General features: G+C 50.3%; 1 protein-coding gene across 6 annotated transcripts; it reads left to right on the top strand.

The window, feature by feature from the left end:
- Nucleotides 1-10,609: 10,609 nt before the first annotated feature.
- CCDC120 (coiled-coil domain containing 120) lies at nucleotides 10,610-17,556 on the top strand. Of its 6 annotated transcripts, XM_043973731.1 has the most exons (11): nucleotides 10,737-11,099; nucleotides 11,257-11,487; nucleotides 12,746-12,845; nucleotides 12,985-13,115; nucleotides 13,215-13,331; nucleotides 13,476-13,770; nucleotides 13,957-14,013; nucleotides 14,102-14,279; nucleotides 14,417-14,515; nucleotides 15,251-16,261; nucleotides 16,468-17,556. In XM_043973731.1, exons 3-11 carry the CDS (start codon nucleotides 12,797-12,799, stop codon nucleotides 16,580-16,582), a joined length of 2,052 nt encoding a protein of 683 aa, XP_043829666.1. In that variant the 5' UTR covers nucleotides 10,737-11,099; nucleotides 11,257-11,487; nucleotides 12,746-12,796; the 3' UTR covers nucleotides 16,583-17,556. The 6 variants fall into 6 exon arrangements, with proteins under 6 accessions (XP_043829665.1, XP_043829668.1, XP_043829666.1 ...); XM_043973730.1 differs by lacking the exons at nucleotides 10,737-11,099; nucleotides 11,257-11,487 and adding an exon at nucleotides 10,610-10,701; XM_043973733.1 differs by having other exon boundaries at nucleotides 10,735-11,487; nucleotides 17,003-17,556.
- Nucleotides 17,557-18,258: the final 702 nt, after the last annotated feature.

Raw genomic sequence — 18,258 nt, 5'->3', positions numbered from 1 at the left:
CTCACTCTCTCCTCCAGAGCCATCTGGGTCCAGTGGCAAGATAGACATCAGGACCACTGGAGATGGCCCCGGATGTTTGAGGAAATTGGGGTTAGGTGACTTGCCCAGGGTCACACAGCTAGTAAGTGTCTGAGGTGAGATTTGAACTCAGGTCCTCCTGACTTCAGGACCAGAGCTCTATCCACTGTCCCACCTAGCATTTATTAAGTACCTACTAAGTGCCAGGCACTATACTAGGCTATGGGATACAAAAAAGGGCAAAAGATAAGTTCCTGCCCACAAAGAGCTCAGAACTAATTGGGGAGGGACACACACACACACACACACACACACATGCACACATATACACAATACATATACATACACATACATGTTGTATACATGTGCATTTAAATCTATGTATCCTCTCTGGATTCAGTCCCCCAACTCCCTTTTTTTTTTTTGGTGGGGCAGTGAGGGTTAAGTGACTTGCCCAGGGTCACACAGCTAGTAAATTTCAAATGAGTGAGGTCAGATTTGAATTCAAGTCCTCCTGAATCCAGGGCAGGTGCTTTATCCACTGCCACCTAGCTGCCCCATACTCCCATTCTTTTTTTTTTTTTTTTTTTGCAGGGCAATGGGGGTTAAGTGACTTGCCCAGGGTCACACAGCTAGTAAGTGTCAAGTGTCTGAGGCCGGATTTGAACTCAGGTACTCCTGAATCCAGGGCTGGTGCTTTACCCACTGCGCCACCTAAGCTGCCCCCATACTCCCATTCTTAATGGCAAAGACTACTGCTCCCCTAAGGGTCTGAGGGGTAACTGAGGAGTTGTAACTGTTAATACTATCACTCACAACCCCCCAGTGCTGTGCTCCCAATTAAGCCATTGAAATCTATCAGCATTTTTTTTTTTTTGCGCGGGGCAATGGGGGTTAAGTGATTTGCCCAGGGTCACACAGCTAGTAAGTGTCAAGTGTCTGAGGCCGGATTTGAACTCAGGTCCTCCTGAATCCAGGCCTGGATCCACTGTGCCACCTAGCCGCCCCCATCAGCTTTTTTTTTTTTAATCCTACATACCTTTTACAACGGAACATATGGTGTAGATGAGGCAAGGTACAGCAAGAATTGTTACAAATTACAAAATTGTTACAAATTGTTACAAAGCCTTCTTTCATTCCAAACCAGGTCACAATAAAGTCTCTGAGGACTTAGAGTACAATGGCAATAAGAACACACATTACCACTTGGGCTAGCTCCTAAGTCCTTTTCTCCCTTCATGGAGTCCTTATTAAATTCACCTCAGGTGGAGTTCTCTGTCGGGCTCTCAGGACTAAATGGCTTTCTAGATTCCACAGCATCTTCTCTCCATCATAAGAGGTCACAATCCCTGACACCACCACCATCTTTGAGTGACTATCTTTCCACATTTGGACTGCAGGTACTGCCTCTATCAACAGCTACTACTACTACTGTAGTGGTCACTGCCAAAGAGTCCGGGTGGCAATGGGATGTCTGATGGATCTACTGAGCTCCCAGAATCACCTGGGCACTTCAGAATGTTAAGATGCCTAAGATGGGGGCAGCTAGATGGTGCAGTGGATAGAGCACCAGCCCTGGATTCAGGAGTACCTGAGTTCGGATCCGGCCTCAGAAAATTAACACTTACTAGCTGTGTGACCCTGGGCAAGTCACTTAACCCCAATTGCCCCGCAAAAAACAAAAACAAAAAAAACAAACAAAAAAAAAAAGATGCCTAAGATGAGGTGGCATGTGCTCCTAGATAGCTGGCAGCTGGATGCTCCCAGTCCTCCACCCAGAAGCTCACAACTAAGGAAAATAGAGACTGACAGATCAAGAAGTCGATTGTCCATATACTCAGTTCTGGCTTAGCACCTCCCCAGCCATTGGTTTTTCTCATTCCTTGGGCACTTAAAAAACTGTTTGTCAGCACCTTAGTCATTCATGGCTGAAAACAGGCTTTCAAAGTTTCACATGTTCTTGCTAATATGGAGATGTTTTACATGACTTTATATGTGTAATGGGTATCATATTGGCGGGGGAGGGAGGGAGACAATTTGGACCTCAAAAGTTTTTAAATGAATGTTAAGAAAATCAAGTTTCACGTGTTGGTTTGGAACAAGGCAGGAAATATCTGTGCATGCATTCTATGACACCAGGACAAGTCCAAGCATGTGCTAAATATGGGTCCTGATTGGTCCTTCATTACACTCACACCAAGAGACGAGCTTTACGGGATATCTATCCAAATGCATGCTGAAGTTTGGACAATAACATTCTTCATCTGCTTGGCCTTTCTCAAATGGAGAGGCAGACCAAATTTCTTTGCATGCTTGAAAATTTCTTCCAAGAGTCTGAGCAGTGTGCAGAAGCTTGATGCAGTTAGCACAATGCCATCCACAAAGAGGAGCATCTGGAAGACCTCCCCATCCATGAGACATCCGTCTTTAAAAATATATATATATATATATATATATATATATATATATATATATATATATATATTTATTTTGCGGGGCAATGAGGGTTAAGTGACTTGCTCAGGGTCACACAGCTCGTAAGTGTCAAGGGTCTGAGGCCGGATTTGAACTCAGGTCCTCCTGAATCCAGGGCCGGTGTTTTATCCACTGCGCCACCTAGCTGCCCTGAGACATCCCTCTTAGGCCTGGACTACACACTGGGTCTCCTCCCTCAGAGTACAGAATTGTTTTGGCAACTTTTGGTGTTATACCTCACTTAAGGTCTGTGATCACATGTTCATGCACCAATAGTATTCCTGTTGCCACATCCTCCAAGGAGGTCTTGTATGGTCCTGATATATCTGAATGAATGACACTTTATTTTATTGATTGTATATGTGTATATTTACAGATGTCCTATATATCCTCATTTAATTGTAGCCTTCTTTAGGGCAAGGTGAGGGGACAGAGGGTGGGAGAAAAAATAGTAAATAATGCACAGCAGAGAAAAAAAACCTAGAAGGGGACAAAGAAAATCTGGGCAGCTTTGAAAACACTGTGTAGGGGGCAGCTAGGTGGCACTGCAGTGGATAAAGTACCAGCCCTGGATTCAGGAGGACCTGAGTTCAAATCCTGCCTCAGACACTTGACACTAGCTGTGTGGCCCTGGGCAAGTCACTTAACCCTCATTGCCCTGCCCCCAAAAAACAAAAAACAAAAAAAAACCCAATGTGGAGTATTTATTAAACAGGTTTTCTTGAAACAGAAATTTATTGTTTTATATTGAATCCTCCCGTGTTCTGCTGTGTACGAGATCATTAAAAAAGGAAAACAAAGAAAACAAATATTAAAACAAAGTGAAAACTGGGGAAAAATATGTATAGTATCTCATAGTGAAAACAATTGATCCAGAAAACAGGTCAAGGAGAGATGATCTAGAAATTACTGGACTTCCTGAAGACCCTGACACCCTCCCCCCCAAAAAAGAGCCTAGATATCATATTTCAAGAAATCTTAAAAGAAAACTGCCTAGATGTTTTAGAGCCAGAGGGCAAAGTGGAAACAGAGAAAATCCACTTGTTATCTCCTGCTAGATACCCTTAAATCAAAACTTCCACCAACATTATCGCCAAATCTAAAACCTCTAGGTTAAAGAAAAAATACTGCAAGCAACCAGAAAGAATTGATATTCTGTACTGTACATGATTTCATCACCATTATAAAGGAGTGGAAAGCTTGGAATGCAATTCCAGAAGGCAAAAGATAGACTTATGACCCAAAATAAGTTACCCAGCAAACCAGAATATCACCCTTCAGGGGAAAATAAGGACTTCTAAGAAATCCTGATGAAAAAAGCAGAAGTGAGGAGAAATTTGGATATGTAAACACAGAGGAACATGAAAAAGTAAACATGAATGAAAAATGATCAAGACTAAGGAGAAATAAACTGCTTACATTTTAATATGAGAAGATGCTACATATGTCCCCTCTGAACCTCATTGTCATCAGAGGTGATGAAAGGAGTATAATTAGAGGGCCTAGGCATGGTTTGGTATGTTTTAATAATCTTAAAAGAATGGAAAGGAAAATGACTACACCAGAGAGGAAAGGAAAGAGGAAGGACGGAAAAATCTTCTCAGATAATCTGGGCAAGTGGACAATTAGAAAGACTATCCAAAGAAGGAGGAAAACTGGAAGGAGCAAGCGCCACTTAAACATCACTCTCATCTGAACTGGTCAAAGGAGGAAGGAATGCACATACATACACACACAGAGTTTGGTACAGAAATATATTTCACTCAAGAGGGAAATGAGCTAAAGGAGAGAAGGTGGGGAGAAGAGGGAGAGATCATTAACAGAGTTGTTGTTTTTCAGTCATGTCTGACACTTTGTGACCCGATTTGGAGTTTTCTTGGTAAAGATACTAGAGTAGTTTTATACTTCTTCAGCACATTTTACAGATGATGAAACTGAGGCAAACAGGGTGAAGTGACTTGCCCAGAGTCACACAGCTAATAAGTCTCTTAGGCTGGATTTGTACTCAAGTACTCCTGACTCCAGGCCTGGCACTCTATCCACTACACTACCTGACAAAGTCCTGAGCAAAACAAACTAGGTCAAGAGGGCAGAATCACAAAGAAGAGTTCAAAAGAAAAGGAAAAAGAATCTGGATCTGTGATTGGGCTGAGGGTGAGGAAAAGAGAGGGACAGGGGATCAGAAATAGATTATACCAAACCTAGAGCATTGATGCTAAAACACACTATCTCTCAGTACCTTCTTTATAAAGAGAAAAAAAAACAGAATAGGATAGAAGAAAGTACAAAATTAACAAGCACAACTATGAATGTGAACAGAATGAATTTACCCATAAAATAGAAGAGATAGCAGAATGGAATAAAAAGCAAACTCCAACAATATGTTGTTTACAACCCCCCCACCCCCGCCAAACCCACACATTTGAAACAAAGATGCACACAGAGCTAAAAGAAGGATATGGAGCAAAATCTTAAGAACACTGATGAATCCAGTAACCACGATTTGAGAGGTCTGATGATGAAGCATGCTACCCACCTCCTGACAGAGAGGTGATGAATTCAGGGTGCAGAATGAGACATATTTTGGGGCATGACCAACATGAGAATATATTTTGTTCCACTATGCATATGTGTTATACATTTTGTTTTTCTTTTCTTTTTTCTTTTTTTTAAAATAATTTTTATTTTTTGGGGGGCAATGGGGGTTAAGTGACTTGCCCAGGGTCACACAGCTAGTAAGTGTCAAGTGTCTGAGGCCAGATTTGAACTCAGGTACTCCTGAATCCAGGGCCGGCGCTTTAACCACTGCGCCACCTAGCTGCCCCTTTCTTTTCTTTTAATGAGGGAGGAAGAAAAGAAAATTAATGCTTGCCAAGTGGTAAAAAGGAAAAGTTACATTAAAAAAGTTAATACTAAGGGGCAGCTAGGTGGCGCAGTGGATAAAGCGCTGGTCCTGGATTCGAGAGGATCTGAGTTCAAATCCGGCCTCAGATACTTGACACTTACTAGCTGTGTGACCCTGGGCAAGTCACTCAACCCTCATTGCCCCGTAAAAACAAAACAAAACAAAGTTAATACTAGAATAAAATAAGTCCTGTAAGATCATATATTTTCTACATCTTTCAGTTAATCATGAAATCATAAAGATGTGGTCTATGGGTGAAGATCACCTTTAGAAACATGCTTGCTTCCTCCTAATATCTTTTTTTTTTTACATTTTTTTTTTAACGGGGCAATGGGGTTAAGTGACTTGCCCAGGGTCACACAGCTAGTAAGTGTCAAGTGTCTCAGGCCAGATTTGAACTCAGGAACTCCTGAATCCAGGGCCGGTGCTTTATCCACTGCGCCACCTAGCCGCCCCCTCCTCATATCTTGATGGAGGATATTGCTGATTCAAGTATGGGTGATTTTCAGAAAGATTGTCTACGTGTTAGAGAGTCAGTAGCAAAAGCTAGGTGGCACAGTGGATAGAGTGCTAGACCTGGAGTCAGGAAGATCTGAGTTCAAATTTGACCTCAGAGAATTACTAGTTATGTGACTGCAAAATCCCCTTAATTCTGCCTCAGTTTCCTTATCTGGAAAATAATAGCACTTACCTCCCAGGGTTTTATGAGGATCAAATGAGATGATATTTGTAAATTGCTTCACAAACCTTAAAGTGCCACCCAAATGTTAGCTATCATTAAATTCTCTGTCACCTTTTTCAGTATGAAGAAGATTCCAGACGTTTACTAAACCTTCAGTATATCTTCCTTCGATGCCTTATAAATAAAATCTTCAACATCATTGAAATTGTGTTGTCTCCAGCATGAATGTCCTTGATGTATACTTAGCCTAATCTGGCTGTTTTCCCATTTTTTGGTCTCTTTAATGACATTTGTTCTTTCTCTACAAACACATCTAGGATTGTGATGTTAAGGTGGAAGTGTGGTGATTTCATCTAAGAAGTAATTTAATAAATAAATATTTGTTGAATTTAGTTGGCTTGCTGAAAGTGGGAAAGGAATGATGAAGGTGATTTGAAGACATCTCTAGGAAGGCAGAAGAAGGCTTGAAATGCAGGAGAATCATTAAGAGTATCATAGAATTAGTTGAAAGGAAAAATAGGAAGTCAGCTGAAGAAGAATTTGAGCAGCAGGAAGTAGGGAAAGGAAAAGCAGACAAAGTTGGAGGATCCAAGAAATAGGAAAAATAGCAGTAGAAGGACTTGAGAAGGAGGAGAATGACTTAAAGAGAAAGTGGACATTGGTAAGATAATAGCTTAAGGAAAATGATTTAGTCTGTCAAGGGAAGAAGGGAAGTTGGGTATGGTTGTTGAGAATTTGTAGGGAGGCCCAGGTGAAGAGACTAACAGCTTTGTTTGCCCCAATGGTTCTGAAAAAGAGCTATTAACAAATAAGGGAAGGACGGAAAATCTTTGAGGAGGTATGAAGAGCAAGACTGATTTGGCAGTGACTTGCACTGAGTGGATGATATTTGCATTCCTTCCACAGTCAATTGAGCACTATTTAAACTCCAAGTGTGGTCTGGTTTCCTCATTAGAAGATGATACGGGGTTCAAGGACTGTATCTCCACACACCAAGTTATCTTTAAGAAATCACAAGAGAGGTTAAGAAGACAAAGGCTATGTAGAGGTTGGTGTGGGGAATGTTGGGCTCTGTCTGAAGGCTGCTGGGTTGAATAATATCACATAGAGGAGGGAGGGAGCAAAAACTACTGGGAAGGGGGCAGCTAGGTGGCACAGTGGATAGAGCACTGGTCCTGGATTCAGAAGGATCTGAGTTCAAATCCAGCCTCAGACACTTGACACTTACTAGCTGTGTGACCCTGAGCAAGTCACTTAACCCTCATTGCCCTGCCAAAAAAAAAAAAAGAAGCTATTGGGAACCTGAAGTTAAGAAGCAGACACGGGACTCTTCCCCCAAAAGAAAGGAGCTTCTGATTCCTAAGGAATGATTTAGCTGAGCTACCCAAAATTTCAAGGGAGAGCTTATTCAGTGTTAGGGTCCAAATATGAAGAGAAGAGCCCTGGTGGTTGGTAACAATTACTTCAGGGTACACATTTGTAGATCTGACACAAATAAAGTAGCCTGTTGTCTTTTTTGGGCATAGATACAACACGTGGTTTCTGAAGACTTATCAAAAGTAGATGACTTAGGGCAGCTAGCTGGCACAGTGGATAAAGCACCAGCCCTGGATTCAGGAAGACCCGAGTTCAAATCCGACCTCAGACACTTGACACTTACTAGCTGTGTGACCCTGGGCAAGTCACTTAACCCTCATTGCCCTGTGCAAAAAAAGAAAGAAAGTAGATGACCACTACCTACCTCAGGTGGTTCCCTTGGGCACACCAAATACTACCTAAAGAAACTAAAAAAAGAATTGTTAAAGATTGCACAGTCTGAGGCAAGAAGATGAAGACCTTAGGGATCTAGGTAGAATTTTTATTCACTACTGTCATTGAAGGCAAGCGATTCAAAAGGGATAACGAGATTTGGGAAGCTGGTGTCTGAGAATCCAATGGGATTTGGACTTCTAGACCACAGCTAATATGTAATATAGGAATGAAAGAACGATGTGCTTCTGACCAGGTGTGGAAAACAGCTTACAAGGACTGGTCAAAATGGATTTGCCTGGAGGCTTACACATCTAATCAAATGGGCTTTAAAACTGAAAATGACTGAGGAGGAAGTAGACTGCCTCTGTATATTCCGCATAGAGGGGATCCATGATGCAAAAAGAACAGTGAGATACCCGGAAATTTCTAGACAGCACACAAAATCTAAGGAATAAACAAATAAGCAACGAAATGCCTGGTGTTGGTCATCAAAGCAGAAATGCACAAAGTATGGACAACAAGCAAGAGGAAGTAGAGACCCTAATGCAAGGAGGCTGACTGATCTCATGGGTATCACTGAGATTTGGTGGTACAGAATGGCTTGACTGGAATGAGGCTGGGGATGAATGGATACCTTATTCAAAAGCAACTATACATGAAAAGATGGTGGGTGTGAGGTTCATGGTAGGTTAAGACGACATTCCTGTAAGACAGCACAGGGAGTGAACCAGCCTGGGAGCCAAGAAGACCCATTTCCAAGTCCTGCCTGACAGCCTGGCCATGTGACCCAGGCAATGTTCCAAGAAGGTTCTGATCAGCATTGGTGCAAGAAGCTCCCAACCCCAATGAAATCAGAGATGTGGTTAAAACCAAGAGCTCTAGGAGACACAGGGCCAGGAAAATATGGAGGAGAGCACTTGGAAAAAGAGTCTGTAAACCACGCAAAGAGAAACAAGAAAGGGAGAAAACAACCTGACACTGGGGCACGCTAGAATCATAGTAGGGGATTTCCATTTTCTCCACACCTGCTGGAGTTCTCTGCCTAAGGCAGAGCAGCTGAAGGCATGTTTGCCTTCTGGAAGGGGGTGTTCCACACCCTCCCCTCAATGAACATATGATCAGGGTAAGGGGGTGAGTATGTGTAAATGTAGAAATGTAACGATTGACTAAGACAATTCCAAAGGACTCACGATGGAAAATGCTCTCCACATCCAGAAAAAAGAACTGTGGCATCTGAATGCAGACTGGACCAGACCGTTTCCACTTTGGGGTTGATTTTGTTTCTTTTTTGAGGTTTTTCCCTTTTGTTCTGATTCTTCTCTCACAACATGTCTAATGCAGAAATAGGTTTAATGTGATTATACATATACAACTTATGTCAGATTGCTTTCTGTCTTGGGGAGGGGGGAGGGAGAAAAATTTGAAACTAAAAATGTTATGAAAACAAATGTTAAAACTATCTTTACATGTAACTGGAACATAATAAAATCCTTTTATGATAAAAAAAGAAATGTAATGACTGAGCCTGTGATTTTATTTTTTTATGTGATGTGAACTTCTTTGATTTGTTCAAGAAAGGAACAATGGGTTGATTGGCTAACCCCAAATGGGAGTGGGAAGAGTGAGGCCAGAGGGAGTGTTTTATTCTACCTGCCACCAACCCCCCCCCCATTTAGGTCATTGCCTAAACCCTCACCCAAATCCTACTCCTAACTCAAATTTGAAGGAGCAGCAAGGTGGCAAAGTGGATAGAGCATTGGGTATGGAATCAGAAAGACCCCTCTTCCTAAGTTCCAGACTGGCCTCAGACACATTTGCCTCCATTTCCTCATCTGTCAAATGAGCTGGAGAAGGAAATGGCAAACCACTCTGGCATCTTTGCAAGAAAACCCTGAGATGACCCCACAACAATAAAAACTGATGTACAAAAGATGCCAAGCAGCTCCAAGGTCACTTTGGGGTAGCACTAGCTATTGAAGGCTCCAGAAAAATGCTTGAGCTGTCTGAGAGGGAGAGGAGACGAGAAGAAGGCTGAGCCTTCCAGGCATGGGAGGAATGACCAGGGCCAAGGCTGCCTGTGGTGTATAAGAACAGAGAGACAGCCTGGCTGGCTGGCCAAGAAAGGGCCTTCAAGGGGACAAACATTCAGTCCAGGTGCTAAGCAGAGGGCAGGAGGGTGATGGGCCACAAGAGATGTTGGAGCTGGCTAGTGTCAGTGTCAGACATGTTTGTACTTTGGGACAGTCCTAGAGCCTCCAGTGTGAATGACCTTCGAGTTAGGCTGTGTTTTGTTCCCTTGAGGCCTGACTGGGGGTGGGGGTACAGCTAGGCCTGGGCTGGCGGCCCTGAAGCTTCCACTGATGGGAACTTTCTCCTTTCTTTTCAGGTCTGGTCTCAGTTTCCCCCAATGGTGTTAAGGACCCAGGCTTGGGTGGAAGGAGAGAAAGATGGGCACAGCTGGCAGAGGGACAGTGGGAGGGGTGTAAAGATGAAGGGATGGATGGGGGGGGCACTTGGGGGGAGGGGCCCAGGGCAGCCTGTGCGCCCGCCCTCCCTGGGTCCCAGCCCGCCAGGCCCAGCAGCCACCGCCTGCCTCCCGCCTCCGCCGCCGCGCACGCGTGCTCGGGGACGCGCCGGGGCGGCCGCGCGCACCCGGGCCGAAGGCAGGCAGCGGAGCGAGCCGCGCGGGGGCGCGGGCGGCCGGGGGCGCGCAGCAAAGGGACAAACCCGCCTGCCCCCCCCCCCGCCTGCCCTACCCCCCCCCCCGCCTCCGGGCCCCGGGCCCCCAGATCGGCCCGCCTCTTTCGCTCCCTCCAGCTTGTGTCCTCGGGGTCTCTCCTTCCCCCCTCGGGCCCGGCCCCCAGCGGCGGTGAGTGTGAGGCGAGGGGGGGGACTGGGAGCCCCGGGGAGGGGGGAGGAGAGGGAGGGAGCAGCCGGACGCCCCTCCCCCGGCCCGGCCCCCTGGGGGGTCAGCCAAGCGGGCTGCTCTCGGGAGCCCCGACCCCCAGGGCGCCCCCCCGTTTGGGGGAGCCCAGCCGATGGCGGGGGTGGTTCAGTTGGGTAGCGCTGAGTGAGGGGAGCGGAGGGGTGGGAGCGGGAATGTGACGGACGCCTCCCTCCCTTCTCAACCCTTCTCTTCGCCCCGCCCCTCCTCGCCGTCGGAGGGGGGGCAAGGGGGTGTCTCCGGGCCTGTGGAGCCCGGGGCTCCGACTCCCCACCTGTCTCCATCCTGTTCTCCCTGGGTAGAAGGAGCACAGAACAGGACAGGTCGGTCGCCTCATCTCTCGGCGCTGGGGGACTGGGGGGGCCAACCCAGCTAGCAGGAAGTGGGCGCGCCCTCCTCCCCAGATCTACCCCTGGTGGCGGGCCCTACGTCTCCCCTACCCCACAGCATCAGTTTCCCCAATGTCTTCTCGAACCCTAGGCCTGAGGAAAAGAGAGAGCGCAATATGGAGGAATGATAAGGTCAATTCCCCCAGCATCTCCTCCTTCCTTTCCGTCCCGACGTCCCTCATCCCTGGTCTGCGGTCTCCCAGACCTATGGGCCAGGGCTGGGGCCAAGAATTCCAGGAATCCAGGGCCTAACCGCCCTTCCCCCCCCCCCGCCCCCCACTTGCGTACTAGACCAACAGGCCAGAACCTTGGGAGGTCGGAGGTAAAGGACCTGGGGGTTATTGCTGCTGGGGGGGTTGTTGGGGGGAACGAGGGAACACCCTGCGGGGGGTGGGGTGGGGTGTTCAAGCGCCTCTCGGCCACGCCCTTCGCCCAGGTGTTCCGGGAGCCTCCGGGGCCACCAGGCAAAGGGTTAAAAGGTGGAGGTTTTCTCCTCCTCCTTCTTCTCCTCCTCCTCCTCCTTCTCCTCCTCCTCCTCCACCCCCCCCCCCCACCCCCTGGCTAGCAGATTAGCAGGCTGGGCCTGGGCTCCTGGCGGAAACCTTCGTGTGCTGCAGCTCCCTGGCCTGCCTGGGCCCACAAGTGGTGAGGAAGGGGGATGGCGAGAGAGGGACCGACGGGGAGGCCACAGGGCCAGGAGGAGGCCGGGAAGACCTTTTAGGAAAGGCAGGGCTGGCTGCCCACCTGGGTACCCCCCCCCCCACGAGATCCAGGAGTTAAGAGCCAGGAGCTGTGAGCTCTTAGAGGGTTGGGCCTTGGGGAGGGGGGGGGCACTGGAGCCAAGATCTTTGGGGACAAGACTTTTCCAGGCTCTGATCTTGGCAGCCAAGGCCCTAGGGAGGGAAGTGGAGATGAGGAGCCAGCTGAGGGTTTGGGCTGCTTAGGGGAGAGGAAAGAAATTAGAGCAGAAAGCAGGGAGGGGAGACGTTTGTCCCCATAGCCACCTGGGCTTGGGGAGGCACCCCAAGAAGCCCCATTCAGGACACGACATCAGGTTGGTGGCAGCTGCAAGGCAGGGCCCTCCTGGGTCCTCATGCCCCCCCACAAGTTGGAGGGGGGGGTGAGAGCCACAGGAAGATGACAAGTAGAGGAGAGCTGCAGCTCCCCACCTCCTCCCCAGGGCTGAACACTTGTTTATCTGCCTCTTCTGGACTTTGCTTCTCTGCTCCCTGACTCATTCCTGGTCAGGAAGTAAGGAAGGGAGGCAGCAGTGGATTTGGAAGGCCAAGGGAGAGAGAGGACAAGATGCTGGCTGCCACCCCCATTTCCTTCCCATATACCCACTCTGGGCCACCCAAGAGGAGGCCTCACAGGGCTCTGTGCTGACAAAGGACGGGGGAGCTCTTTTCCTCCCATGGAGAACTTTAGGGCTGCCCCCTCCCCCCCAACCCAACCACCAAGTAGGAGTCAGGAGGCTAGAATGCTAAGGCAAGAGTCTGAGGGGAAGACACCAATGCCCAGGGCTGGCTGAGTGGGGAGACCAGTTGGGTCCCTGGCAGCAAGAGCTTCTCTTCACCCAGGCCCTGGCCCTGTCCGGCTAGAAGTTTCTGCCTCCTTTCACCTGCCTTAGGATGGAGGTCAGAGGGCAACTCCTCAGCTCCCCAAGCTACAACTGTCCAGGTATAAACCCTACGGATGTGGGTGGGAGAAACGCTGGCCTCTAGCATCCCTGAGGGTGTGGTTGAGGACGCTAACTCTGGGTGTGAGGGCAGGTGTGGGGACAGATGGACAGCAGCCTATTCCCTGTCCCACTGAGCAGCACTGCCCCCAGAAGAGAGCCCCCCTGTGAAGGTGGAGAGACTTCGGGTGCTACTGGAGCGACAGCGAGGCTTACAGGAGACCCTCAGTCTGAAGCTTCGAGAACTCCGAAGGGTCTGCCTGCTGGAGGCGGTCAGTGAAGGGCCCTGGTGCCTGGGGTGGAAGGCGGGCCAGGAGGGGAGCCAGCCCCAGCCCCATGATAACCTCCTTCCCCTACTTCCCCTACTCCAGGAGCTGACAGGCCAACTGCCTGCAGAATACCCCTTGGAGCCTGGTGAGCAGCCTCATCCCGTTCGACGCAGGGCTGCTCCTATACCCCCGCAGCCCCGAGGACTCGGACCCTCTGGGGTAAGTGGTTTAGGTCCCTCAGGAGGGGGCACTGGAACGCAAGGCCGAAATATGGAGCAGGAGTTGGCTGGGAGTGAGTTGGGGAGCACATGGACCCGTCTTCCACTTTTCATCGCCCTCTCTCTGGCCCTCTCTGGGTTGCAGGCACTAGCACTGGAGACGCTGGAGAGAGAGGTGTCAGTTCAGAGGCAGATTGCTGCAGCTGCCAGGCGCCTAGCACTGGCCCCGGAGCTGAGTGTGGAGCAGAGGCGGAGGCGGCGGCAGGTCCAGGCAGACGCAGCCCAGAGACTTCTTGAACTGGAGGAGCAGCTGCGGGCCAGCAGGGCTCTTATGGCTCTTCCACTCAGCCTGCTGCCTGGCCAAGCCCAGCTTCCGCCACCAGGCCATGGAGGTCCTGGACTTCCTGGGCTCAGGACCCGGGTAGCCCAGCTTAGCCAAGGTGAATGAGGTGCCTCTACTGGAACTGACCAATGGGGATAAAGGAAAGACCAAACTCACTGACAGGGATTGACCAAGGATGGGAGATCAGGAGAACAGTAGACAACAGAAGAGGGGCCGAGGGATTGGTCGTGGAGGCTTAGGGGGCTGGTGACTCCAAAGACTGGCCCTTGCTTTCTTCCCACAGATGATGCCTCACGCTCAGAGAGCAGCTCTCTCTCAGAGTCCGCAAGCCATGAGAACGGTAAGTGATCCATAGAGGAGAGCTGGGAGGAGCAGAGCCAAGAACTGTCCCACCAAAACATTCCCTCTTTTTGTCCCCTTGCCCCCAGAGGATCCCCATAGCGAGCGGCCTTCACTCCCAAAGGCCCGAGACCAGCTGCGGGCATCAGTATCGGCAGGGGGCAGCCCGGAACGGCGACCACCTTGGAAGGCAATGCCGCCTCTGCCCGTTGCTGAGCTCTATGGAGACCTGAAGAGCAGGAGGAACTCTGTGGCCAGCCCCACCAGGTGATCATAATAGTTGGACAGTTCAAGGAGTGGGTCCTCAAGAGATCGAGTGGCATTCTGCTCATGCCCTTGGCTCTTCCTGTACCTGGAAACTACTAATTACTGCACTGGGTACCTTGCTTATTCCCCCCTGACAGCCCCACAAGGACCCTTCCCAGAAGCATATCTAGCTTTGAGGGCAGAAGCGTTCCTGCCACACCTGTCCTGGCCCGGGGTCCTGCACCCCAGCTCTGCAGGTAAGGCCTTTCTGCCCCGCCAGCCCCCACTCCAGACAAAGGGAAGGATGAGATGACTCCCGTACTTTTAAATAGCAGGGACATAATTTAGCAGGGATTTTGAACCCAGAGTGTGTGGAGAGATGTTGGGGGGGGTCCGGGGTCTGTGAACTTGGATGAGGGAAAACGCCATCTTCAATAGTCCTGGCTTCCTCTGTGACCCTCCTACATGTTCCATTTTATTTGGCTTTTTGTTTTGGTTTTTAGGGGTTTTTTTGGTGAGACAATTGGGGTTAAGTGATTTACCCAGGGTCACACAGCTAGTGTCAGGTGTCTGAGGCCAGATTTGAACTCAGGCCGGTGCTCTATCCACTGCACCACCCAGCTGACCCCCATATTTCATTTGAAACTTTTTTTTTTTTAAGTGAGGCAATTGGGGTTAAGTGACTTGCCCAGGGTCATGCAGCTAGTAAGTGTTAAGTGTCTGAGGCTGGATTTGAACTCAGGTACTCCTGACTCCAGGGCCGGTGCTCTATCCACTGCGCCACCTAGCTGCCCCCCATATTTCATTTGAAACTTTTAAAACCATGATTATTCCAAGTAGGGCTCCTTGGGCTTCTTCAGAAGCTACTAGAGGAGCCATGACACAGTGTCCAGTTCAAAGCCTTCCCTTTCTAGAGGGCCAAACGGAGGTTCCAGACAGGGCTCCTCCTGCTAGGTCCCACTTGCCACCTCATTGCATTCTTCCTGTCGCAGGCTAGAGGGCCTCCACTCCCGTCAATGGTCTGGTAGCCAGGACTCTCAGATGGGCTTCCCACACACAGATGGCCCCTGGGAGCGTGCCTTCCTAGTGTCTGGCCGAACCCGCCGGAGCAATAGTTCTGAGGCCCTGTTGGTCGACCGAGGTGCCGGGATCTCCAGCTTTGCGTGTGCTCGCCTACCCCCAGACGGGCCACCAATGTCCCCGCCCTGCAAAAGCAATGAGAATATTCTGGAGCGACCAGCCCCAGTGCCCCCCCCAGCCTTCTCTTCTCGAACAGCTGGGCCTCTGGACCCTCCCCGGGCAGCCCGGCCCAGTTCGGCTGCCCCTCCCGCTCCCCGGGGGCGTCCCCTGCCAGCCTATGGTGACCTGCTACTGGATTACTATCTGGCCCGGGGTGGCCCATGTTGGGTTGAGGGCCCAGGCCACCTTTCCCGCAGGGACGGTCTCTCTGACTTCTTACCCCTGGCTCCCTCAGCACTTCAGGGGGATGGGGGAGGTGGCATTGGCAGCCCCCTCCTTCGAGCCAAGGACCCAGCACCCCACGGAGGCCCTGGGCGTGGGCTAACCGGCCGCACAAAGTCTGATGATGGGGGCCCACTGCTTGGTTCCTTCTGGGCAGGTCCTGGGCCAAGCCGTTACCACAGCCAGCCAGAGCAAGTAGTTGTTGACCCCCGGGGTGGTCACAAGGCTCTGGCTCTCGAGGGTCTCCGGGACTGGTATATTCGAAATGTGGGCTCGACAGGAGGGGGTGCCGTGGCAGGCTTCCATCCCTCGGCCCGGGGCCTCCTTCCAGAAGGTCAGGCCTTGCATCCTTCCCCCTTCCCTTGGCATCACCCTAGCTACCCCCAAGGCCTCCTGCTGCACACTGCCCATGGCACCGAGGCTAGCCCCGAGCCATACTTGGGCTACGCTGGAGTGGCCCTGCCTTCAGCAGCGGCTGCAGCGGCGGCAGCGACAGCCCTACCTCACTCCCTCAGCTTCACTGCGCCTCCTGTCTCTGGCAGGTACTGAGCCTGGGTGCCCCTGGGAAGGGCGGGACTTGGCACTCCAGGGCTTGGGGAGGTGGGACAAGGGAAAGCCCAGTGGACCCTGTTCTCTGCTTTGCTGTCTTTCTATTTTCTCTAATGTTACTCTCTCCTCTCTCTGTCCATTTCTCTTGCTCCTTCTCTTATCTTTCTACTCCTCTCCCTTGCCCTCCCCACACCCCAAGACACTACGCAGACTTCCTGTACCCCCCGGAGCTGAGCTCCCACTTAAGTGACCTGGCATTGGAGGGGGACCGGCCCCTGGACTCAGATCCTCGAACCCCAGGGACGTTGGTCTGACCCTTCTGCCCCTGGAGACACTGGTCTGACATCCCAGCTCCACCCTGGGGATTCCTAACGGACCCTTACAACGCTAATGTCATGTCTTTGTAACCCTGACCCTGCACAGAAGCCCCCTTGTCCCGCCCTTTACTTCCTGAACACCACCATTCCTCCCAAACCCATTTCTCATCTGGTGTGAGCTGGGAGGGGCCTAAGGATTGTGCAGGGCCCTTTCCTCTCTTTTCTACCTGCTAGGAGGAAGTGAGAACCTCATACTATGTGGATATTGAGCTGATCTGTGACATCCCCAAAGTCTTGTGTGCCCTCCCCCCCCCACTCTCCCTGTATGGAAGAGGGGGCATGGGCTTCTGGGGAGGGGGGATAGGCTGGATCGCGCCTAACCTATTGCCCTCTGTCTCCTTCTTTCGTTGACATCAGGCCTCCAGATGGAAGCAAGGGCCAAGCTCAACCACCCTGGTTTGGGGGTAGGGGGTAACTCACGCCTTTGGAAATGGAGGAGTTCTTCCTGTCCTCACCTTTTTGCTTCTGCATCTGCTCCCCTTCTGACCCCATCCTGGGGGGCAGAGGTAGAAGGCCCAGTAGTCATCAGAGGTCCCCTGCATATTGGCTGTGAAGATACTGGGGGGGGGGGATGAGGCTCCTCAGTGAGGAGCAGCTCCCGCCGAGCTGTGCCTCCCATCATAAGGAGTCCTCCCCGGCAGGATAAAGACTTCCCAGTGTTGCAGTGGGTGACACTCACTTGGCCCTCATCTCCTGCAGATGAGCAGTGTGTAGGGGCCTCCCAGGCTCTCGGCTTCCCCTTTCCAACCCACATAAAGCCACACTGTTGACCCTTTCTCCTGTCTAGCGGTTGTGCCGTCTATGTGGGGAGGGGGGGAGTACAAATGGCCCCCTGCAGCGGATAGCCCTGGCTTCTGCTTGGCATCGGCACTGGAACGCTAGGGGTTTCTCTAATAAACAGGTGAATGGTACTGGCCTCTGCCTCCCTGATTGTCTCCAGCCTCCCCCAAACCTTCCTCTGCCCGTTTCAAGATCAAGCCTGCTGTTCCTTGGGCTTTGGACCTTCAAGAGCCAGAAAGGTGCTTCTAGATGCTAACTTTCAAGGCTTTCTCCCATTCCATTTCAGAGAGAGAGAGAAACAGACTTGGAAGGAGATGTCTTTGAAACTGGAGGAGGGATTGTAGTAGGAAACTGTAGTAGGGTTGTACTCCCAGGTCCAGAAAGTAAATGGAGAGAAAACTTGTCCAATGCCTCTTTCACATTAAACATGAGCTCCCTGCAGATCTGGCCTCTGAGGAGGGCTTTGTCTCCATGTTGATGAGCTTGGAAATTCTCAGCTTCTAACAGCTCTCATTCCAGTCACAGTCTCTGATCACATCTTTGCTTCTACCTCACAACCTTCAGCCTGTTCTTCATCCCTCCACCCTGTCTAGCTCTACTGCCTTATCTCTACCACTTGGTGAACCAGTTCCACTTGACACCATCCTCCACGTTCAGATTCCTGGCCCCCTGTTCTATTGACAACTGTGTCCTGCCAATCCCCAAACCTGGATTGCTCCCATCTTCTACCACATCAGCTACTACTCACGTGGTGCTGGAGAAAGTCACAGATCTGGGTTGAATAGGTCCACTAGAAATAGGCTTTTCTTAAAATCTTCACTGGGCCCTCATTT

The sequence above is a fragment of the Dromiciops gliroides genome, chromosome X, assembly GCF_019393635.1.
Source record: "Dromiciops gliroides isolate mDroGli1 chromosome X, mDroGli1.pri, whole genome shotgun sequence".
In the NCBI taxonomy this organism is placed as follows: Eukaryota; Metazoa; Chordata; class Mammalia; order Microbiotheria; family Microbiotheriidae; genus Dromiciops; species Dromiciops gliroides.
The sequence above is the reverse complement of the archived record's forward strand: the minus strand, read 5'-3'. Positions and strand labels throughout refer to the sequence as shown.

Coding starts and splice junctions, on each gene's coding strand:
- CCDC120 (XM_043973730.1), top strand. CDS start 12,797: ATGGAGGTCAGAGGGCAACTCCTCAGCTCCCCAAGCTACAACTGTCCA. Junction 13,332..13,475: donor GAGGACTCGGACCCTCTGGG/GTAAGTGGTTTA, acceptor TCTGGGTTGCAG/GCACTAGCACTGGAGACGCT. Junction 14,014..14,101: donor GTCCGCAAGCCATGAGAACG/GTAAGTGATCCA, acceptor CCTTGCCCCCAG/AGGATCCCCATAGCGAGCGG.